This window comes from Chroicocephalus ridibundus, chromosome 24 (assembly GCF_963924245.1).
Source record: "Chroicocephalus ridibundus chromosome 24, bChrRid1.1, whole genome shotgun sequence".
Taxonomy (NCBI): domain Eukaryota; kingdom Metazoa; phylum Chordata; class Aves; order Charadriiformes; family Laridae; genus Chroicocephalus; species Chroicocephalus ridibundus.
In genome coordinates, this window is record NC_086307.1 from 2,232,483 (window position 1) to 2,255,721 (window position 23,239).

Sequence of the window (23,239 nt, forward strand, 5' to 3'; positions counted from 1 at the left end):
AATGTTTGGAACAGGCTGGGATCTCTCCATTTACCAAAACAACAAAAAAAAATGTTTTTCGAAGGGAAACATCGGGCTTTTTTTTTTTTTTTTCCATTTTCTTGCTTCTTTGCTTATTGCATACATATTTTCCCTAGCTAATGCTTAATAAATCCCAGGTTTTCCAGAGAGGGATCCACTTCTCCCATCACTATGTTGCTTGGAAAGGGAGATTGCATCGCTCTCCTCCGCTCCGCGTGAACGTGCGGGCATCGGAGGTGCCTATTCACCATTTATATTCCTTTATTTAATATAAACCCCCAGTTTGGCAAACACAGTTCATTTAAGTTCAGCTTCTACCTCTGGAAATGAAACTCTGCAGTGTTTTGCGTCCGAAAACGTGAATAAACTTGGCAAAGAGCTCCCGCTCGTCCCTCTCAATCGCTCCAAGCAGCTCCGAGGGATGAAATATTTGGACGTCAAGTGGACCAAGAAGTAAATAGTTGGGTGGGAGAAGGGGAGAAACAGCCTCGAACACACAGCGCTCATATAACTGGGTCTGAATAATATTTGGCAAGAGAAAGGAGGTTTCTTACATTGGCCTGGTGTTGGTCTCCGTCCTTCCAAACGCAGCTTGAGTTAATTCGGTACCAGGAGATGGGGAAGAAAATAACCCCGGGTGGCTGCAATCCCACGGCCAAAAAATAAAAAAAAAATAAAATAAAAATAAAAAAGAAAGAAAAGCCTCTATTTTAGAGCACGTAGAAATAAAGAAATAAAAGCACATTTGGAGGGGAGGGAAAAAACAAAGCCTCATCCAAAGCTCTGTTAAATCACCTGAGCGTGCCCCGCTCCTCTCCCTCTCTCTCTCCCCGAGAATATGAAGGCAAAAAAAAAAAAAAAAATTATGAGAAGCGCTAATTGCGCTCTCCAGACCCACTTTGTTGACACCAGCCGGACCAAATGGCCCCCTTTTCTTTTGTCAACGCTTCAGGCGACCTTCTGTTTTAACTTGGAATTGAACTTGGACTTCCGACCAGACAGGGGCCCTAAATTGAGGCAGATATTTTATTTGTCTGTCTCTGGATCGCTGAGTAAGAAGTACCTATTGCACCGGGCCAGCGTGGAAATAATAACAATAATTAACGGTGGGGAATTGCCAAGAGCTGGGACATTCCGCAGAGGCTGTAAAAAAAAAAAAAAAAGAAAAGAAAAGAAAAGAAAAGAAAAGAAAAAAAAACCACCAACCGAAAAACCACCTTATTCGCCTCAAAATGTGTCTGTCGCCGTGCGAAGAGGCGGCGGGATGGGAGGGAGAAAAGGGGCTACGGGATTTTGGGTGCCCCCCCGACAATCTGCCACGTCCCCGCCTTGTCACCCCCGGGTGAGATGAACGGGGCCAAGAGATATTTAGCCCTTTCCTCCTCTTCTCAACTTCACCACGGGTTTTTAGGGGGGAAAGAAGGGGACAAAAACACGGCAATAAAGCCACGGGGTTGGGAACAGCGAGGTTTGGCTTTGCAAACCCACCTCTGGCCCTGCCTTGGGAGGGGAGGGATTTTTATATATATATTTAATCCCCCCCAACACACCCACCCTTTCGGGATGGCGAAATGCGGGGAAGACAAAGCAAAACACACAAAGGCCATCCTCAAGATTTAGGAAACCCTTTGCCACGTTGGGGTGGGGGTGCTGGAGGGAGGGCTGGCAGCGCCGTGTCTGTGGCAAAATGAAAATAAGAATAAAACCCAAGAAAAAAGAAAAAAAAAATAAAAGGATGAGGGTGGATCCACTCCAAACAGGTTGCAGGAATCTGACAGGTTAGGAAGGAGAAAAGCCGGATCGTTTCGGGTCAGGCTCAATTCCCCCGTCTGACACCACCCGAGACGGTTTGATCCAGCCCCGGGTCTGGGGGGGGGGGGGCGAGTCGGGGCGGGGGGGGTGGGGGTGGTGAGGGGAGAGTAACCCGAGAGTGTGTTTCCTCGCTGCATCTTTCCTCCTCGCTCTCTCTCTCTCTCTTTAAAAGCATTTAAATTAAAGATTAGGTAGGGGGGGTTATTTGATGATTTTGTTTTTTTAATTCCCTGTATAAACATCGCAATTGAAGGGGGGGGGTGTGTGAAGAATTGGTGACAAACTGGGACAAATGCAAGTCTGATGGGAAACCTTTAATTTTTTTTTTTTGGTCCCTTTTTTGAGGGTTTTTTTTTGTTTTTTTTTTTTTGGATGCAATGCGTCAAGGCGGAAAAAACCTGTATTTAATCTTCTTTTCCTGCGCTATTTCGGGCATTGCTTTTGCAAGAACGCTGCGAAGGCTTGGCCACAGCAGCCTCCCTGGTTGTATTAATTCAGAAATGAGCTGAACCAGGGATGTCAGGATTTATTTTTCTCTCGAAAAGAAAAAAAAAAAAAAAAAAAAAAAGAAAAAATAAAATAAATAAAGGCACGCAAAGTTTGGGAAAAGAAATCGGGTTTGGTTTTTATTTATCCAAAGCACATTTTGAACAAAGCCTGGGAAAGCTTTCCTTGGATTCCTCTGCAAGAATATGAGATCTAGTGGAATAGGGTTGGGTTTTGTTGTTTTTTTTCTTTTCTTTTTTTTTTTTTTTCACTAAATTGGTACTCCAGTGGGAAAATTGTATGTTGATCTCAGATTTTCTCATACCACGGGGCTTTAATTTCCCTGAGGGTTCAAAAGCTAAAATTCCCCTCCTTGATTCCCCCCCCTAAAAAAAAAAAAAAAAAGAAGGAAAAAAAATGGAAAAGCAACTTTTCTTTCCAAATCTAGGTAGGGCTTTTTCTGTGCATCATGTTTTAGAGGCACTTAGGGCGGCTGGAGCCGATTTTCCTTCAATAAAACTCATACCTTGGCCATTTTCCTTTGTATGTGAGATCTCTGGAGGTGGGAAGAACCATAAATACGGGTTTTCCTCCAGAAAATGGTCCATCGAGGGGGGATTTCTACACCTTTCGGACAACAATGAGGGGGGAAAGGGGGGGAAACAAGGTTTTAAAAGGGAAAATTATAAAAATGGAAAGAAAAAGACCCGTATTTCGCAAATCTGCGGTGAATTATTTTTGTTTTCCCTAATTGAAATGAAGGATTTGCCTTTTTTCTTTATTCTCATCCAGCCCGTGTTGTTTCGTTTGTTTCCCCCCCCCCCCCCCCTCCCCAGGATGTGTGGGTAATAAAAAGGGATTTTATCATAGAATTCCACAGTTGATTAACGCTATTTTGGGGGAGATTTCCCTGGCCTGGGGACGCAGCGCTTGACTTTGAGCCCCGTTAGATGGGCACGAACGTTGCTCTCTAGGTGTTTGGCCACAGAAACGTCCGGATTTTCTGGGTAATAGTTTACCTTCACACTTTTGGGGCAAAAATCCCTCTTTTTGGGGAGTTCGCCTTCAATACCTACAAGTCAAATTAGCTTTTTAACAAACGCAATACATTGATAACCTCAATGTCTCCGGCTGCAAACACGCGTTCACCTGCAAAACTCTGTCCAGCCCTAAAATTCCGTGGGGTTTTTTGTTGGGTTGTTTTGTTTTTTTTTTCTTTTTAAAGGGGAGGGTGGCAATAAAGAAAATGGCTGATTTAAAGGAGAGAGGGTAGAAAAATGCCTTAAAAACCAGCACTAAATTGCTGGAGAGAAGGTAATGAGAAACAACTTGCAGTTTTGCAAAGTAGAACTGCCGGACACGGCAAGGATATTTATTTTTGATTTTTTTTTCAACCCCCATGGACTCGGAAATTAATCTATTTCTCTCTTCCTTTCCAGAGCTGGAGCACAAATAAAGAAATAAATCCTAAATTTCTTCCAGGGTCTGTCTTCAAGGAGGCAGAGAAAGGGAAGGGGAACCCGGCAAACCCGTACTCGTCTTCAGGAGGAGAAAATTCAGCTTCTTTCTTCTCGGAGCCGCCTGTAGACGGAGAGGGAACCGCTCCCTGCAAAAATATCCATATAAAACCTTTTTCCGGAGCAATCTGCAAGCCTAGAGCCGGGCATGAGGATGAGAAAGAGGAATTTATAAGTCAATATGATTTGACATCCGTCGACTTTCCCTGTTTATTTCCCTAATTTTAAAAATAATCCTGAAAAGGTGATGCTGCGAGGATGGTGTGGGAGCGGTGCGGGCTCTTCGAGTCTTTTTCTATAAATGCACAATCAGGAATATCATCCTTTAAGAAGAGCTTGTGGGGGGAAAAAATGCTATTAAAAAAAAAAAAAAAAACAAACCCCAACCAACCTAACGAAAGGCTCTCACATCTGCTCTTATTTCTAATTGCTCCTTCCCCTCTTCCTATTTTTTATTTATGGGTACCACTTTCTTAAGCGCTTCCACATTTTGGTAAGTGCAAACATCCCTGCGCTGGTTTGGGTTCATTACCCCACCCGCCATCGCCGGGAGAGCCGCCCTCCAAAGCTGCCAAATGATAAGAAACGCTCCAAAAAAAAATGACCAAATGAGCCATTTTTGAAATGAAATCCTTCCATTTCCGAGCTGAGGGTTGTTTTGCACATCGACCCTCTTCCTCCTTTCCCAGCCGCGGACCCTTCCCCGAGGAAAGCACGGGTTTAAATGTGATCTTTCTCCTCTGTTACCTCTAGAAGACGACCTTTTTCTCTTGTTTCCTTCTCTTTTTCTCTTTTTTCCCCTCCTTTTCTCCTTTTTTCTCTTTTTCTCCTTTTTTCCCTATTTTTATTTTATATTTTTAATCTCTTTTTTCTACATTTATCTTTTTTCTATTTTTCTCTTTTTTTTTTCTGTTTTTCTCTCTTGGGTGTTTTCCCTCTTTTTATCTTGTTTTTTCCTCTTTTTTCCTCTTCTTTTCTTCTCTTTTCCCCTCGCTTCCGCCCCCTCCCCTAATTTTCCGCTTGCAACCCGCGCTAACCCACCGAATTACAAAATCCAATGTTTCATTAAACCCCTATTTCCCCGGGAAGCGAAGGGGAAATGCCCTTCCCCAAACCTGCCAGCGCGAATTTGCTGTTATTTTTGAATTTATCGTGGCGTCTGCCTTCCTCGGGGCTCCGACCTCCGCACCGAGCGCTGCCCGCTCCGCTCCGCGCATCCCCCGCTCCGCCTCTATTACCCTTACCATAAATCTTTGCATTTTTAGCATTTAATCCCCTTCCCACGCCGCGCAGATAGGACATATGCTACAAAATGTTAACTACTTCATAAAAATTAAAGGCGAAAAAAAAAAAATAGAGGGCTGCTGGGGGATGGAAGGGTGGTTTTTTTTTTTTTAGTTGAGCTCCCCCCGTCCCTTCCCCCCGACGTGGCGGACACCCGGCTTTAATTTACGCATTATTTCTTGCTCGGCTTCTTCCATCGGCCCTCCCGAGCCATGTGGTTCTTGGGATGCTTCTGCTGGGTGATTTCTGGGTGGATTCACAGCAGTTTATGGAATTCAAAGGATGTGGGCACGGGTTTTATTATTTTTATATATTTTTTTTTTATTATTTTATTCCATTCCATTCCATTTTATTCCACTTTATTCCATTTTATTCCACGTCATTCCACTTTATCCCACTTCATTCCGTTTCAATTTTTAATTTTATTTTATTTGTAATTTCTTTTAATTTTTTAATTGCATTTACTTTCTTTTATCCCCTGTAATTCCGTTTTATCCCATTTTCTTCTATTTTATTCCATTTTCTTCTATTCCGTTTCATTCAGCTTCCTTTCATTTCATCTCCTTTCACTTCTTTTTCCTGATTTTCATCCCACCCCCCCCACCCCACCCCTGTCCATCGCAACCTTTTCCAATTCCCACTTTTAAACCCAAGTCGAAGCCCCTGGAAGGTGCCCCCGAGGCCTCATCCCTGCATTCCCCCCCCAAAGGGCTCAGGGGGACCCTCTCGGGCTCCTTCGCCTTGAACTTGGACTTCGACGGCTCTTGAAGACGCCGAAAATCCGCCCTCGGCCGCGGAGAGCGGGGCAGGTTGACTACGGGGTCCCTTTGCCGGATTTGGGGAGTTTTGTGGCTTTTTTTGCTTTTTCCCAGCTTTTTTTTTTTTTTTTTTTTTTTTTTTGCCATCAGGAAGAGGAAGAGCTGGGGGGCGAAGGGCCCCACGGGGCGGGGGTGGGGGGGGGAGGTTTTACCCCCAAACCCAATAGCACCGAGGGATGGGGTTGGGATTCAAGGGGGTCACAGGCGGCGCGGAGGGGGTGTCCTACAGGGAGGGGGCGACAGGGACAGGCGGGGACCATCTGGAGGCCCCCTCAGAGGACTCCACGCCCCACGGCACCCCCCCCCCCCCCGAAAAACTGGGGGGAGAAATGCAGCGCTCACTTCCCTCCTTATAGGCTAAAGGCGCTAAATTCCTTAAAAAATAGAATTCTTTCCACTTTTCCCTCTATTTTTGGGGGTGCTGGAGACCTTTGACCCCCCCTCCTTCCCTTAAGAACCCCTCCCCTGGGGGTTTCTCGAGGGTTGCGAGCCCCCCCCCCCCCGGTGTCCCCCATCCCCATCCCTCCCAGACAGCAACCTGCCTTTTTGCCATTTTTCCCCCCAATTCCGTGGCAGCGAGGCCCCGGTTTAAGAACTAATTCCCCTTTTTACAAACCTTCACAAATCAGACTGGACCGACAGAATCCCCCCATGTCCCCCCCCGCCCCCAGCATCCCCGGCTTTGTTCCTACCCCACATTTCCCTGAAATATTCATCACTGAACTATTAAATATCAATACCCACACCCCCCCACGTGTACTAAGTGGGGGAAAATCAAGTTATTTTGGAGTCTGGCATAAAAATGGGGGGGGGGGAGAAGTTTAGGCAGAGTTTTTGCTTTTTTTGAAATTTTTTTATTGGGGGGGGAGAGCACCTTGCGAAGGAAAAAATAGTCAAAAGGTTCCGCCCGCCAAAAAAAAAAAGGGGGGGCGGGGGGGAATGGGATTTTTTTGGCCCTCCCCCTCGAAGCGTCGTTTCCCCTTGAAATATCGCGGGTGGGGGCTGATCCTGGTGTGCCCCCCGCCCCCCCGCCGCGTATATTGCTTAGAGCATCCTTCCTCCACGCCGAAACACGGAGGGGGTGGAATCCTTCCAGGGAAAGCAACTGTGTCCCGTGTCCCCCCCCCCGCCCCGCGTTGTGCGTGGGGACACGCCGGCGGGGGGGGAAAACGACACAGGCTTCGTCCCACCGCAACCGACACGCGTGGGCCCCCCCGCCACGGGCGGCTCTTTGTGCCGAACGCTCCCCCCCCACCCCCGCCCCGTCGGGGGTGTGTGGGGGTGAGGCGGTGGGAGGGGGGGGTCACCCCCCCAACCAATGAAGGTGTCGGTTGGGTGACGTGGGCGGGGACACGTCGGGGCGGGGGGGGCGTGGCCGCGGCGGATTTCTTAATGAAGCGGCGGCGGCGCGGCGGGCGGCGCATGCGCGCGGGGGGCCGATATGTTGGGGGGGTCGCGGGGCGGCGGGGCGCGGCGCGGAGCTTCCCCCGACGGCGGCGGCCGAGGAAGAGGAGGAGGAGGAAGGGGAGGAAGACGAGGAAGAGGAGGCGGTGGTGGCGGCAGCCGGAGCAGCTCGGCATGACATGACGGCACCGCTCGGGCTCCCCCCGCGCTGGCCCGACGGCCTCGCCTGCCGCTGCGAGGACGCCCCGCGGGAGAAGAACCGCATGGAAGGGCTGGGGCACTGCCGGGAGATGATGCCCCACGCCGGACTCGCCGTCCCCACCGCCCCGCCGCCCCCACCGCCGCCCCAGGGAGCCGCTTACGCCGAGCTGGCGGCTGCCGAGCCCCCCCGGCAGTGCCCGTCGGGGGCGGCTTCCAGCGCGGCGCTGGGCTACGGTTACCCCTTCGGGGGGGGCTACTACGGCTGCAGGTTGTCCCACTCCCACGGAGTCAACTTGCAGCAGAAACCCTGCGCCTACCACCCCGGGGAGAAGTACCCCGAGGCCGGCGGGCCCCTACCCGGCGAGGAGCTGCCGTCGAGGGCCAAAGAATTCGCCTTTTACCCCGGTTTTCCCAGCTCCTACCAGGCGGTCCCTGGCTATTTGGACGTGTCGGTGGTCCCGGGGCTCGGTGGTCACCCGGAACCGAGACACGACGCTTTGCTTCCCATGGAAGGTTACCAACACTGGGCTCTTTCTAATGGCTGGGATGGGCAAGTGTACTGCTCCAAAGAGCAATCCCAGTCCGCACACCTCTGGAAATCACCTTTCCCAGGTAGGCTGCTCCGGGAATCGGCGTGTTCGTCTGCTTCCCCACCGCCAGCTCCCACCGGAGGTGTGGATGTGCGTGTGTGCGGATGAGTGTGCATATATATATATATATATACACACACATATACATATACAGATAGATACGTGTATGCCTGTATATGTAATTAAAGGGAAAGAAATGGCTCTGGAATGCCTCCTGTGCAAGGCAATGTGTATGAACATGTATGGGAAAGAAGGTGAAGCAATCATTTCTGAATCAAAATACACGCCGTGAGCTTGCTTGGAAAGTAACTTTGCCGTTTAATTCTTCCCTTTCTTCTCTCCTCCTCCCTCTTGTTGCCTCACCTAAAGAGCGTCTCTCGGTGCCTTTCTCTTCATTTCCGCCCCCCCCCCCTCCGCTTGTCGCTTCTCTAAGCGCAGAAAGCTTAAAAAGGCAAAAAAAAAAAAAAAAATTAAAAACCTTTCTCTAGTGGTTCGGTCGAATGCGAAGTGTCGGGGGCTGGGACGGTAAATCATATCACAATTACACACAATTATAGGAATAGGTGTCAAGTGATAAATGAATCTCTTTGGAGGGGAAGGAGGGAGGCAGAGGAGTGGGGGGCGGCGGGGCTTCTCCGCCGGATCAGGCGGGCATCCCGCCCGACTGACAGCCCGCAGGCAGCCGGGGGAGGGGTGGGGCAAAACCCCTCCTTGGAGCATCTTTTAGCCCGGCAAATCCCTCGATAAAAATCCCTTCTCATCGTGCTCCCACCGGGCCCGGCCGGCTCCGTGCCCCGACGGCAGCGGGGGGAGGAAGGTGATGGTAGGTGCTGCCTCCCGGTGCCTCTCCCCAGCCTCCCCCCAGCCCCAGCGTGGGGTGGGGAAGGACGCAGGAGCCAGCGGGGGAAATAATCACGATAAAAGGGGCGGGGGGGGGGGATGCCCTACAGCATCCTGGAGAGAGAGAGGGGACAGGTCGCGTTAGTTCTTTGTAGGAGGCGATGGAGGGGACACATCGGTTTCTTTATTTTCCTGCTTCGGGACAAAGAGGGACGGAGGAATGGGCTTTCCCGGGAGCTTTGGGGGAGCGGGGTGGGGGGGCATTGGGGATGCATTCTTGCCTGCATGATGGGTGTGTGGGGTTTTTTTGGGGGGGTCCTTCCTTTCAAGCTGTATTTGGGGGAGCTGCCGCCCTCACCGCTTTCTCTCGCCATCGGCTGCGGCTCTGGTGAGTCCCCCTGAAGGAGATTCCTGCCCCCCACCACTGGCCTTTGCGGCACCCTCAGCACCCCCAATTCCTCCCCCCACCCTCCAAAGAGCCGATCGCCCCCAAAACTCCCCCAGAAGCTCCCCAATTAACTCCTGTCAGCCATAATTGGGGCTGCGCTGCCTGCCGAGGAGAGCTCGCCTCCATCTTCCTCCTGCAGCCAGCTGGGTCACACCTTTGCGGCGAGGAGCTTTGTCGCCCAGGTCACCCCACAGACACGCACTCTGGCAGGGGGCTGGGGCTGCCGGAAAGCCTGGGGGGAGCTTTTCCACCCCCCAGTACCGACAGAGCAGGGGTGAGGATGCTCCCCGCATCCCTGCTGAACCCACTCCCCATGGCAAAGCACAGAGCATCTCTCCCTCCTCACTCCCCCAAAAGCCACCGGAGGGGGGGAGGAATGGGGTTATTCTTGTTGGGTTTGCCCACCCCCACCCCGAGGGGCTTCTGGGCTGCCCCAAGCCGGCCGGAGGGGTTGGGGTGCGGGGGATTCTCTTGTCTCTGCAGCGGGTTCGGGGGTGCTCATCTGCGGGGAGCCCCGGGAAGGCTTGCTGATGGGGAGGGGGCAAAAAAAAAGGGAGGGGGCGACAGGAAAGGAAAGAAAGAAATAGGGGAGAAGGTCCAGATATTGTCCCAAATCTCTCCGTTTGGAAGGTCCCTTTGATTACCCGCAAGCATCAGTCAGCGGCTTGACTGGATGCTCCTTGTTTATCAGCATGGACAGTGTCGCCAAGAAAAACAGGCTTTCACCACGTGAATCGTGGATATTATGTTATTATTACTATTATTATAGCATTATTCCTCTCGCTGGGTGCATTTTCTGCCTGCCTTGTCTTCCCCCCCCCGCTTTCTCCCCGTTCCTCTTCGCTCGCATTCCTCCACTCTTCATCCTCCTTTTTCCCCCCCTTTCTTTCTCTCCCCGATGTGCAGAAATTCCCAATCCGCGCCTCGGGGTGCTGTAACCCCCCCATTCCCCTCTTCCCCTTTTTCCCTCTTCCTTATGGTTGTTTTTTTTTGTGTGTGTTTTTGTTTAAATCCAGACGTGGTCCCCTTGCAACCCGAAGTCAGCAGCTATCGGAGGGGACGGAAAAAAAGGGTTCCATACACCAAAATCCAGCTGAAGGAGTTGGAAAAGGAGTACGCGGCCAGCAAATTCATCACCAAAGAGAAGAGGAGGAGGATTTCGGCCACCACCAACCTGTCCGAGCGCCAAGTGACTATCTGGTTCCAAAACCGGAGGGTCAAGGAGAAGAAGGTGGTGAGCAAATCCAAGACAGCGCATCTCCACCCCACCTGACAGAGGATGACTTTGGAGGAGTAAAAGGGCAAGGAAAAGGAAGCAAGAAGCGTAAATATTTATCTGGTAGTTTGTATGATAACATCATCGGCACTCTGCTGATTCCAAGTCATTATTTAAAAAAAAAAAAAATAATCGACATTCGCAAATGCACACGCGCATCCCCCCCCCAAAATACCCACCGACCGCATCTTTGATTTATCCCCCTGCCCCGCTCTGACTGTGAACCCCCCCCAGTTTTGCTCTGAGAAATCCCTCGGTAAGGTTAAACTGTGTATATTTTTAAAAGAAAATAATAATAAGCTAAGAGTGTAGTTACGTTAAAGGAGAGATGAAAGCGGAATGTCGCCCCGTAACGCTGTATAGTCCGACCCCCCCTCGCCAGACTTTCATATCTCGGGCCATTTCACCCACCGATGTATAAATGTATGGAGAACCTATGGCAAAGTTGCATCACAACGTATTTTCTCGGCGCTAGGGACCGAAAATAAGAAATAAGGCTGCTATTGTGGGAAGAAAACCATTGCTCGGTATCGCTTAAATATCCCCAACCACTGATTTAGGTCCCACATGGAAGCGAGTTGCTGTACGAGACTATTTTGGGTATGTTCTCATGAGGGTTTCTAGATCTCTGCCATAAAACTGGAATGTCTGTTCTCCGCTGACAAGATGGAAAATGCACAATATTGTCTTTGGGGTTTGTTTCTTTCCCTCTTTAAACCGGCTAATTATCGACAGTGTTCTTTGGATATGTAAAAGCATCTTTTTTTTTTTTTTTTTAATGTCTTGTATATGTATATAATGTTGTGGTGTCCAGATGATAATGTACCGACTGCAGATGACATTTCTTAAAAATAAATATCTTTTTTTTGTTGTTGTTTTGCCTTGAGGAGAGGCTCTTTGTGCACCTCTTTGTAGCCCCTGTGCCTCTCCCATCCCTCCCTCCAGCCGCCTCCTCTCCCCACCACCGCAAATACAGCCCGGGCGGGAACCTCCGCAGAGAAAGGATGAAAAAAAAAGGGGGGAAATCCGGCAATTTTGGGCAGAAACCGCTTAATGAGGGGCTCCACGGAAGATGCGAGGGGCTGATGCGTGTCCCCAAGGAGGGTTGTTCCCAGGGGGAGTAAAAAGCAGAGAAAATAGATTGAGTCAGCTGAGTGCTTTTTTTATTTTATTTTATTTTTTTAAATTTGCTTTTCCTTTTTCCTCTTTATGTTGTCCTTATTTTCCTCCTCCCCGCAATTACCCCGGGTGAAAACGCGATGACTTTCCGCAGACGCTTCTAATCTCTTTCAATCTCCCTCCCAAAGGACGCGTTTCGCCAAACCTGTTTGACTCCAGCTCCGGCCCCAGATAAAAATCTCCCAACCTGCCCTCGCCCCGCCGAGCAGCTCCGCGGTCCTCCCGGCTCCGCGCCCGCGGAACTTCCGCGGCCCCGAGCCGGCCGGGCGGCTCGGAAAGAAATACGAGAGAGGAAATTGTTTCCATAGGCGGATTACAATCTACCTTAATATCTGCTAGATTTAATCACCTCGTTAAATGATCAAAAGGGGAGGGGAAGGGGGGGAAAAAAGGCTTTTAAAGGGATGTAACCTAAAACAATATTATTGCGGGTTAAATTTGCATTGAGTGTGCGCATATATTTATGTGAGGGGGCAGATAAAGCCGGCACAAGCTGTATAAAGCTTTATGAAAAAAAAAAAATAAAAAAATTAGCGTTGGTGTCGGCAGAAATGCGCGCGTAGATGTATTAGGTGTTCGAACCGGTGCGCTTAAGTGAGTGTATATATAATATATATACACATTTATACAAGGGTATGTGCATATAACCGTGTATGTCCGTTTCTTTTAATGATCTGGGCGTCGGTATATATATATATATATATATATATATGTTACATGTATGTGTGCGAGGCTTGACGGTGTGCGTGTAATTTATATAAGTCCGGGTATTAAGGCCAGCTGTGTATCCCTATATGTGGGTCTGTCACTTATACCGCATATAACAACGTATCTGTACTCTCTATATAAATTTATATATATTTATGCAAGGGCAACCCTCTACATTATCATATAAAATGGTGGGTAGACAATATGTATGCTATATATATAAATTTATTTATCCATATGTGAGTGCAAACCGCTATATTATCACACAAAGCGGCGCGTAGATCTCATTTATGGTCCGTACTGGGGTGTTTAATACGGTGTGTGTACGTATAGGGGTACCTATAGCTTTATCAATGCGTCTAAAAGGTGGATGTATAGGGTGTGCGTATGTACCGCCCCTCTCCGCGGGTCCAACGCGGTGGCAGAGTGTGCCCTATGGAGCCCAAACCACCACCAGAAACACCGGCAAAGCCCCATGTGGGTCTGGATGTTTGCCGGAGTGATCCCAAATCTCCGGAAAGGTGGGATGCTTCTTTGTCTCATTCCGGGAATGGGGAGACCCGGGGGTCTGGATCCTCTGTCCCAGCTCCCCCCTCCCTTCGGGGGGTTGGAAAAAAAAGAGGTTCCCGATTTCTGACCCCAGCCCCTGACTTCTCCGGGTGCGCAGTTGAGGAGCGCAGAAATCCGGGAGTTGATCTGACGGTGTTCCTTGCAATCCTTTTGGAGAGCTTCGGTGTTTCGGAAGCACCGGCAGAGCTTTAATTCTGATTATTTTAATTCTTTTTAAAAGACGCTCAGCTAGGAAATATCGCAAGACCTCGAGAAACCCACCGCCGCTGCAATAGCGGGATTAAATCGTCGGTAAAACCTGCCCTACCGCACGAGAGCCACGAGAATATGTGTTTTGGGTGAAAAAAAAAAAAAAAAAGAAAGAAAAAGAAAAAAAAAAGAGCTCTTCCTTTAAAAAAAAAAAAAAAGCTTTCTGTGTGTGCAGACACTGCAATGCCTGAGAGCAACTCCAGACAAGCCCAAATCCGACATCCCGACAGCGAGCGTGTTGCTCGCTGCGCCTCTATTCTTCCTCGTTGTACCTGAATTTCACCAGTTCTGGGGGGAAAAAAAAAAAAAAAGTTGATGAAACTGAGGTCAATGAGGGAGGATTCTTGGCGGGAATGAGGGGATATGGATAAATACATTATTTTTTTTTTCTTTACCGATGTGGGTAATTGAGCCCAAGTTATCCTGGGAGTTTCCAATTCTGGAAGTTTTTGTCAATTGTGGGTTAATTTTGTTGGAGGGCGAGAGGGCTGCCTGGGTGTCGGTTTGTGCGTCGGTCGCTCTTTCAAATCGCGTGGGAGGAATTAAACGGGGGGGGGGGGGGGGGGGGAGAAAAGAAAAGAAAACAAACGCAAAACCAGAGAAGAAACAAGAATTTCATTCATTGCGCTTCAGGGCACCAAGGGGTTTTTGATGGTCTTGGTTGGCAGATATTGACCAGCCCGTGAAACCCTGCGCTCGCTGGCCATTGCCCACATTTTCCAGGATATTTTAAATATCAAAATTAAAATATCGTAATTTTTCATGGCGTCGCTGGACCCCTCCATCCTCTCCCGGGGACTGTATAACTGCCCAAGAGCCGGGAAGGCGCAGGGATGCCGGCAGGCGATCGATGCTGAGGTGCCGGCTGGGATTTTTTTGGGGGGTGTAGACCCCAGGGGAAGGGGACTCTGTCCCCGATGTGCTCAGAACCTCGGGGTTCAGTTCCCACAAAAGTGGGGCTGTGCCTTCCCCCGCCGCCGGGGTTGGAGTCGGGTGCGGATGGCGGCGGGGGGAGGTCAGGATTGGACCCTTCCCCTCTCCACGCGTCCACGGACACTTGGTCCTTCCTTTAATCATCGGGTTGGGTGAAAAAAAACCCACGGTTTCGGGGCTGGCGGGAGGAAAATAAAACACACTAAATTTTTGAGATCGATCCTTCCTGCCGATCCTAGATACTGTTGGTTTGGGTTGGTTTTTTTTCCAGAGGAAGGGCAAAATCTGACCTACAACGCCAGTTATTTGGCCATCCAAGGGCTTTGGAGGAGGCACTTGCCTGGAGGAGAAGAAATTAAAATAAAAGTTGCGCGCACACACGCAAAACACCCGAGGAACAGCTCGTTACTTTCCTGCTGAAGCTCCGCGGGCGCGGAAGCCGAGCTTTCCCAGCCATGACCCCCCTCAGGAAGACAAATCCAATGAGTTTCTACCTTTTTTTTTTTCCCCCACTCATTTCTTCACGCCCCCGTTGGGAAAAGCCATTGGGAATCGCTCGCTTCTCTTCTCCTTGCTTATTTATCCATTGACGCCCTGCCCGTAGCTCGCTGGGTGTTAGGTCAGCAGGCCGTGACGTCACTCCTGTATTACCCTTGACCGTGACTAGGCGTTGTTTGACCTTGACATCACGAGCTGCGGGGATAATAAGCGAGGGGACCCTCACCCTTGATCTTCTCCTCGGCAGCCAGCCCCAAGCAGCTCCCGCTCCTGTTTACAGATAAACAAGGTGTTATTTGAAGTCTAGACAGGCGGGCTAATGGCCAACAATAAAGCCCTGAAAAGGAAGTTTCCCAAGTTTAGCCTTTTCTTTCCTTTGTATCGAGGACTTTGAATAACTTCCCAACCTCAGCCTTTATGGTAAAATCCCGGACAAGGGATTTCCCTCTCCCTTCTTTTTTTTTTTTTTTTCCCCTGGCATTTTCTTCTTTTTTCTCCTTTTTCTATTTTTTTTTTAGCTCTCTCACATTCACCTATGTATTTTTTCTCTAAAGCATTTCTTTTTTTTGTAAGAATAACTTCCTAATCTGGAGGGGGAATTCTGCTCTCGCAGCCCTGTGCTCAGTGCAGAGGTGAGTATCACTCTTGCTGGTTAACTTTCTATTTGTTACGGAAGTGCTTGGTCTTAAAAAAAAAAGACTATTTTATTTATTTAATTTTTTTTTTGGTAGCGGCAAAAGAGAAGAGACTTCTAAAGGCTTCGCCAAGAAATTATTTAAGACACTGACAGCCAACACGGGGTGTGTGTGTGTGTGTGTGTGTGTGTCCGCACATCCCACAAACTCCTGCAGCACCGCTGGTTCCTTGCTTATAAACTGCCTCCTTGCCTACGTGGTTCAGCACATTTGGGGAAAACCCTCGTGTTTCTGGGTATTTAAGGATTATCTCCAGCAAAATGTGGCGTCTCCTGTCGCCTCCACTTCGGGGGGAAGCTGCTGCCTGGCAGGGAGCTGGTTCAGCCCGCAGTTGGACCAGCCGTGGGTTTAATAAACTCCTTTTCCTCCCCACCACTCTCTCTTCCTTGACAAGGAACATTAAATAAGTGAGATCACGCTTTGCGGGCTCTCCAATTGCGATTTGCTCAAGAGTCGTGAATTCTAGACCATTAACTGGTTTGTTGTTCCAGTTGTTGGGGGTTTTCAGCCCTCCAAGGGAATTACAGTAGAAAACGCCAACTTCTCACCCAAAACAGCGCTGGCGGACAAAGCAAACTTCCCTAAAGTTGGGGACTAAACCTTTGCCTTACAATGGGTGCAGGCATCAGTTTACATCAATCTAATAGGAGGAGAAGATCCTCTGCTGGCAAAGCTGGGGAAAAATATAATGATATTCCAGGCATTTAACTATTCCCTGCACCGAGCCTGGGACCTGCCTTCGTTGAAACTGAAAGCTGCCCCAGATGATTTGTATATTGGATGAGCTGAAGTGTCGTAGACATTTTTATTCGCATCCATTTACCACTTTTCCATGTTAATTTTTTTTTTTGCCCCCCCCCCCCCCCCGGGCTCCTACGTATTCCATTTTACTACCCTCTTATATAGACACATAGAAGTTGTCTTGTACACTTATATATCTATAAGGTGCCTATAGACGTGCATTTTCCGCATCAGAAAAAGGGGCCGGGGCAGGTTTCAATGATATATAGCTACCCCGAAATAACAGTTCTGTGGGCTTTCCAAAGCCTGTCTCTATTTTATTCCCCGTGTCATGTATCTATATATTTATTCTAAATACTTCCTTTTTGACCCTGGCAGCTAACTTCTTGTTCCAGTCACCGCAACTCCTTACAACTCCCACCCAATTTGGGGGGGAAACTCACTTGAGCAGAAACGCTGAGCCATGACGGGATCTGTTTTTCCAACCTCCACACGCACAAGGAGACCTTTTAATTCGCTTCCCTCCCGCCCCCCTTTTCCAGGCAGAAAGATGCAATCTATATGTTGCAGGCTCTTTTTTTTTTTTTTTTTTTTTTTTTTTTTTTTCCCGATTAGGGTTAAATTTCTGGGAGAAAACTGAAAGTGGGTCTAAATCCTTCCCATCCGAAACGTAAATATTTTGCTGGGGCCATCACGCTGGGGCTGTTTTAATGGGGTTTATTTTTATTATTATTTTTTTATATATATCTTGAAGAGGGGAGGCTGGCAGGGTAGGGGAGAAAGAGCCTGTTCAAGGGGGAGCCGCCAGCCGAGCTCAGCCCCGCGGGCTGCGCAGGGGAGAGATGAAATGCGGGAGGAGGGGACGGGGAAATTTTATATCTCATGCTTGGGGGAGAGGGGTTGCGATGGCGTAAAAAAAGGGAAGAGGAGGAGCGCAGGGATGAATCCCCCAAAACAGGGCGGGGGGGGGCGGAAAGAGCAAAGCACCGAAATGCAACTCAGAACTTGGGGTTGTTTTCCCCGGGCAGTGAGTGATGCTCATCCGAGACAGTCATTAGCATAAGATGTCGATCCTATTCACTACACTAGACAGTGACCTTGAACTGAGACAATCTTGCTTTTCCAGCGTCTTTTTCTCTCCCTCTTTTTTTTTTTCTTTTTTTTTTCTTTTTTTTTTTTTTTATCGGGAGCTGTTTGGTTGGGTTTTTTTCCCAGCTCCTATGGGCAGGGAGTTTTCCCTGCTTCTTCCCACCAGCATTTCCCGAAAACTGCTGGTGTAACTTCTGGAGGTGGGGAACAAAAAAATAAAAAAAATATATATATATATATAACCCTCCCCGAGGATTATTAAATATCTGCGTCGAAAAGGTCTCTCTACCTGAAAACTGGGAGTCCTGAAAAAGAGGAAAGACTCAGAGATTTAATTTGTTTTATTTTTTTTTTTGCTGGGCTGGGCAGCTATTTTGGGGGGAGGGTGGAAAAAAAAAAAAGGTGGGTTGTTGAAAGCAATATGAGGTAGAAAAGGGGATATATTTTTGACGCTGGGGGTGGGATGTGAGCGGAGGAGGCTGCCTAAAGCAGCGGTACCAGTGTCCCAAAACAGGAGGACTCGGCTCAGGCTTTCGTGTTTAAGCACCGCTTAGAAAAGCCCAAGCGAGCGCTCAACCTGAACCGGGAAATGCATTTTTAATGGGGAAGAAATTCCCAGGGAAAGGCGGCAGCTTTGCTTAAGAGCCCTTAGGATTTTTTTTCTTTTTTTTTTTTACATACATCTATATATTTTTCCTTCCCTTGGACCTGCCTGCAGCAGGAGCAGCGCTGAGCTGGGGAGCCCCACTCAAGGCCACCAAGAGCAGGGAGGGACCCTCCGCGCCGTGCGCCGCTTAATGTATTTCTGAGCACGGCTGTAGCGTCTCCCAGCTCTTAAAAAAGAAAAAAAAAATAGAATAAATAAAGGAAGCGGGGGTGCTTTCCTCCCTCTCCCTTGCTGCGATGCCCATGCTGACATTATCCCTCCACGCAGGAGTTTGTGGTTCACTTGCTCCGCAGCTCAGCCCTGCAGCCGCTTGCCCGCATGTTTCCTTGAGGGTAAAAGTGAATTTGTATTCATTTTCTTTTTCTTCGTGCCCGGCAAAAAAATCAAATTGAATAAAGAGGAAAAGCCCCAAATACCCGGAGACTCCTCTGAAGCAAAAATGTACTTTTCCGAGGTCCGGTGGAGAACAAAGCCGTGCAGCACCCGGGCACGTCTTATATGGGGAATTTTCCAAAGAAAAGAGCAAGGTAGAGGGAGGGTTTTTCTTTTAAAAAAGAAAAAAAAAAAAGAAAAGAAAAAAGCAGCAAACAAAGCCAATTCAGATGGCAACCTCCGGGGATCACGTGCTCATTTTTTATATAAACTATTCCTCCCCACGCTTGCCCAGCGTTGCGAGCGCTTCTTCTGCAGCAGCGAGAAGACAACTCTTGGAGAAATTGCAAGCGGCTTCTTTTGCACTTGTACCTGCAGGGAGAAAAATTCCTTGGCAAGGTTTAAAAAAAAAAAAAAAAAGGGCTAAACTTTCATTCTAGCAAAAATATTTCTAGTAGTCGTATTTCTGCCTAGGAAGGTATGCACGTATCTCTGCGAGGGATGGATGTAGCGTATCCATAGATGTGCCAGGGAGAAAAAGGGTTGGGAAATATAGAAAATAGGTTTTCCACCTTCGGGAGCTGTCCATGGAAGAGGGAAAAGGCACCTAAATGAGTTATTTTATCGGCACCTGATTTTTCTTGCAGGGCTGGGATAGGGGTTTAAGATGAAGCCCCAGTGTTTTTGCCAGATGAGGCGGATGGAAGGGGGGGGGAATTGATGTTACGCTTGAGAAATATCCAAAATATCGGTGAGGGAGGTTGGTTGCTGGCTGGGAAGGCAGCAGTTGGGGAGGTGCGGCTGCACCCGCCCGGCTCAGCCTCCGCGGAGCGCCTCCGCCCCCGCGCAGCGGTTTTACCTCTACAGGAATATTTACGGTACTTTGCAGAGTCAACCTGGCAAGGGGAGCGCTGGGGAGTTGCTTAAGGCAGAGAGGAATGCAAAGCCATGCAAAAATCCAGCAAACGGGGTGGGCATTTTGCTTTCTTAAAAAATAAAAAGGGGGAGGGAAGAAGTAAGGAAAAAAGAAAAAAAAAAAAAAGAAAAAAGAAAAAAGGAAGAGGAAAAAACCGCCCCAGGAAAAAAAAAATCTAAATAAAACACCCTTTGCGTGTTCCCGGTTTCCATACGATGCACCTTTCCCAGCATTTTTTTCTTCCTCAAGGCGGTTATTTTGCACTGAAAGAAGCCAATATTGATTTTTTTTTTCATGCCTTGTATTCCTTTGCAGCAGCTCTTTTCAGTATGACCAGGAGAAGACGATGGGTGGGAGGGAAGAAGAGCTCTGTGGTGTTACGAGGGCAGAATATATTGCTATAAGGTGGCGAGGAACCAGCTCCGTGTGTGAGTGTCTGCGTGTACCTCTGTTTCCAGGGGTGGGGAGCAAAGAAACTGGGGGCGGGGGAGGGGGGAAGACTCTAATTCTTATTCTTTCCCAGAAACCAAGCAAAAGAAATGAGATTTGAACATTTATTCTATACGTGCGCGCGCCTTGGTGCATATGGAATATATACCGGGTAAATTAAGGCTGTATATAGTCGTGTTCTTCTGGCTGCTTTATTCGACACAGATCATTAATAAAAGCAATTGAGGATTATTAAAAAAAATCTTCCATCCCTTCTTGAGAGAGTGGCAAGAGCCTGGGAAGAAGCTGCATTTCCCCAGCCCACGACAAAGCCACCTAGTCGGAAAGGAGTGGGGGGGGAAAAATGGTAATAATAACATTAAAAAAAGAGTAGAAAAGGTCGCAAATAGCCTCCAACTCTCCCATCCCACCGCGCGTAAATATGAGCCTGTTGCGGGCACCATCATTCGTCTCCTTAAAAAGCCCGTAAACTTTATATGACACAATATCTAATAGTAATTTATTGGGGAGATATTGTAAATTCGAACTGTTTTAGTTAATAAAGGAGCTAATTAATGAGAACCAGCCTCGCTTTTGCGGGTGGTGGCGGGCCCCGAAGTGTTGCCGGGGGAGGGGCGCGCAGCGGTTTTGGGGCAAAACCCGCGCCTATCGATTATTTTATGCTAAATATGACATTTTAGGGCGCTTCGCGATTCTCAAGCCAGCGCTGGGAGCCATTGCCTTTTTTTTTTTTTAATAAAATGCTTTATGGGATTTTTTATGATTTTTTATGATTGGGGGGGGGGGTGAAGAAGGCCGGGGGGGGGGGGAAGAAAAGGCGTAAAAAGGCGGAACTTGCTGTTGTGTTTTGTCTCGGCTGCCAGGGGAGGGGAGGGCCCCCCCCCCCCCCGCTTCCAGCGCAATTTGGGGCTCACGTGACCCCCCCGGACCAATGGGGCCGAGCCGTCGGTTTAACTATGTTTAATGTCAGATAGCAATAAAGTAGAAGCTTTCGGTCAGGCCCGCGGAAATGGGCGAGCACAACCTCCTTAATCCCGGCTTTGTGGGACCTCTGGTGAACATCCACACGGGAGACACCTTCTACTTCCCAAATTTCCGTGCCTCCGGAGGGCAGCTGCCCGGTTTGCCTTCCCTCTCTTACCCCCGACGGGATAACGTCTGCTCCTTGCCCTGGGCATCCTCGGAACCCTGCAACGGGTACCCTCAACCCTACCTGGGCAGCCCCGTCTCCATTAACCCTTCCTTCGGTCGAGCCTGCGACCTCGCCCGGGTGGAGGAAAGCAAATGTTATTACCGGGAAACTTGCTCGGAAACCAGCGGGCTCAAGAGGGAGGAGAGGGGCAGGGACAGTGCTTTGCTGCCCCTCGAATCCGGCCTCCCCAATGGCATGGGGGGCAATTTCAGCAAATATGACTATCCCAGCGGCGAGGCGGTGCCCCACGACCCTCCGTCCTGCCAGTCCTTGGAGTCAGACTCCAGCTCGTCCTTGCTCAATGAAGGGAATAAAGGCACGACCGGAGAAGCGGGGGCTTTGGTGTCCCCCCTGAATCAAGGCAGCACTTTAGGCACCGGTGGTAAGACCCGGGATAAAGGGTTTGGGGAGGTCTCGGGGCCGTTTTTGAGGAGGGGAAGGGGGGGTTTGCTTGGAAACTTGCCGGCTTGGGGCTCCTTCGTGGTGTAATTCATGGGCTCAGCGGCGTGTCTATGTGTGCTGAGACCACTAGGGGTAGCACCGAAATCCCTAATGTTTTATTAGGTGGTGCTTCTTTTAAAAGAAAAGGCTATAAACATGTAAATATCCCATAAAAAAAAAAAAAAGAGAGAGAGAGAGCGAGAGAGCGAGAGAGTCGGGTGGTGGTTGCGCATCCCTGCGCGGCGCGGAGGGCTGGCGGAGCGACCGGGCGGCTTTTTGGGGACATCGCAGAGGTGTGTCTACCTAAGGGAAGGGGGGGAAAGGGAGGGGGGATGCTTAAAAAAACACCACAGCCTTCAAAGATGGCAAAGGGGTGCAGGTTTCTCCCTGCTAGCGGGGCCGGAGCCATTCCCGAGGGGGGTCCCGGGCTTGTCGCCCGCTCCCTGCGCGTCCTTTGCTCCGTGCACCGGTTATAACGCTCCCCTACCTTCCCCTTCCTCTTCCTCCTGTGCCCGCCCTACGCATCATCCTGGGAGACAGCTGGGAGCATCCCTAAGCCCCCACAGCGGGGGGACAGCGGGGAGGTGCAGAAGAGGGTGCTGCGGGTGCCCCCTTTTCTTTTTTTAAAGGGGGGGGGGTTGGGGGTTGTTTTTTTTTTTCCTTGCCAAGTGCTCAACTCTCGCTCCCCCTTTGCCAGGTGCTCCTTGGTACCCGATGCACACACGGTCCCGGAAAAAACGAAAACCCTATTCCAAGCTGCAGCTGGCAGAGCTGGAAGGGGAGTTTATGGTCAATGAATTCATTACTCGCCAAAGAAGGAGGGAGCTCTCAGACCGATTAAACCTGAGCGACCAGCAGGTGAAGATCTGGTTCCAGAACCGGCGTATGAAAAAGAAAAGACTCCTCCTGAGAGAGCAAGCCCTTTCTTTCTTTTAAAGTTTTAGAAGCGTCCGTGTCGGGTATTAAAAAGATAATAATAATAATAATAATAATACAACCAACAAAAAAAAAAAATCCCACATAGACTGTCTAGCGTTCACCCGAGCTCCCGGGACTCTACCTGACCACCCTTAATCCCCCCCACCCCTCCCTTCCCAGAAATCAATGAATAAAGAAAGAATATTAATAAATAACCAGTTTCCCTTAAAATATGAAACCCGACAGCGAGAGAAAATAATAATAATAAAATAATAATAATGCATCTTCTCCACCGGGACCGCGGGGGTACAGACGGCTGCCAGAGATGCTCGGCGGGCTGAAGGGGAGGTTTTGAGTGCGACTTTAGCGGCTTTTCCTTTGCCAGCAGCACAGGTAGGGTTTCCGTGCAGCGCCGGGCACCGTCGGGGCCGTCGGGGGCCGCCGGTCCCGCTCCCACCCCCCCACCCCCGCCCCCGCCCCCGCTTCCACCTCCGCCCGGCTTCGGTTGACGGCGAGACCGGGGTTGAGGGTGCTGAGGGTGGATCCTGGACCTTCTCCTGGGCTGCCACGCTGGGTTTAGGGCTGGTTTGGTGTTTAGTGGGAAGGCGGGAGGAGTAAACAGCAAAAAAAAAAAGGATTAGGGAAAAAAAAGAAAAAAGGGGGGGAAGGGAATGCGGAATGTTGTCTTAAAGGACCTGCCCCGCATCCTTATGGAAGATGCTTCTTTTCAGTGCACGGTGTGACTCAAAATGTGTTTTTTCTCAGTCTAAATTGAGGGTTTGCGGCTAATCAGGATCTCTAGGTTGAATCAGGATCTCTAGGCTTAATCAGGATCTCTAGGAAGAGGCGAGAGACAAAGACTGTGTATATATCCGGTGTATATGGTATATAGCTATATAATAAATGAGGTATGTATCACACTAT

At 49.3% G+C, this 23,239-nt stretch overlaps 2 protein-coding genes across 2 annotated transcripts; both read left to right on the forward strand.

Moving 5' to 3' along the window:
* The first annotated feature begins 7,521 nt into the window (after positions 1-7,521).
* On the forward strand, positions 7,522-10,694 carry HOXC13 (homeobox C13). The gene is made up of 2 exons (XM_063359272.1): positions 7,522-8,155; positions 10,438-10,694. The coding sequence occupies exons 1-2, from the start codon at positions 7,522-7,524 to the stop codon at positions 10,692-10,694; spliced, it is 891 nt and encodes a 296-aa protein (XP_063215342.1).
* Positions 10,695-20,773: 10,079 nt separating this feature from the next.
* Positions 20,774-22,333, forward strand: HOXC12 (homeobox C12). The gene is made up of 2 exons (XM_063359276.1): positions 20,774-21,338; positions 22,095-22,333. The coding sequence occupies exons 1-2, from the start codon at positions 20,774-20,776 to the stop codon at positions 22,331-22,333; spliced, it is 804 nt and encodes a 267-aa protein (XP_063215346.1).
* Positions 22,334-23,239: the final 906 nt, after the last annotated feature.

What these genes read in the sequence shown, in the direction of transcription:
- HOXC13 (XM_063359272.1), top strand. Translation starts at nt 7,522, where the DNA reads ATGACGGCACCGCTCGGGCTCCCCCCGCGCTGGCCCGACGGCCTCGCC. An exon ending in CTGGAAATCACCTTTCCCAG is followed by an intron (nt 8,156 to 10,437) that starts GTAGGCTGCTCC and finishes GTTTAAATCCAG; the next exon opens with ACGTGGTCCCCTTGCAACCC.
- HOXC12 (XM_063359276.1), top strand. Translation starts at nt 20,774, where the DNA reads ATGGGCGAGCACAACCTCCTTAATCCCGGCTTTGTGGGACCTCTGGTG. An exon ending in CAGCACTTTAGGCACCGGTG is followed by an intron (nt 21,339 to 22,094) that starts GTAAGACCCGGG and finishes CCCCTTTGCCAG; the next exon opens with GTGCTCCTTGGTACCCGATG.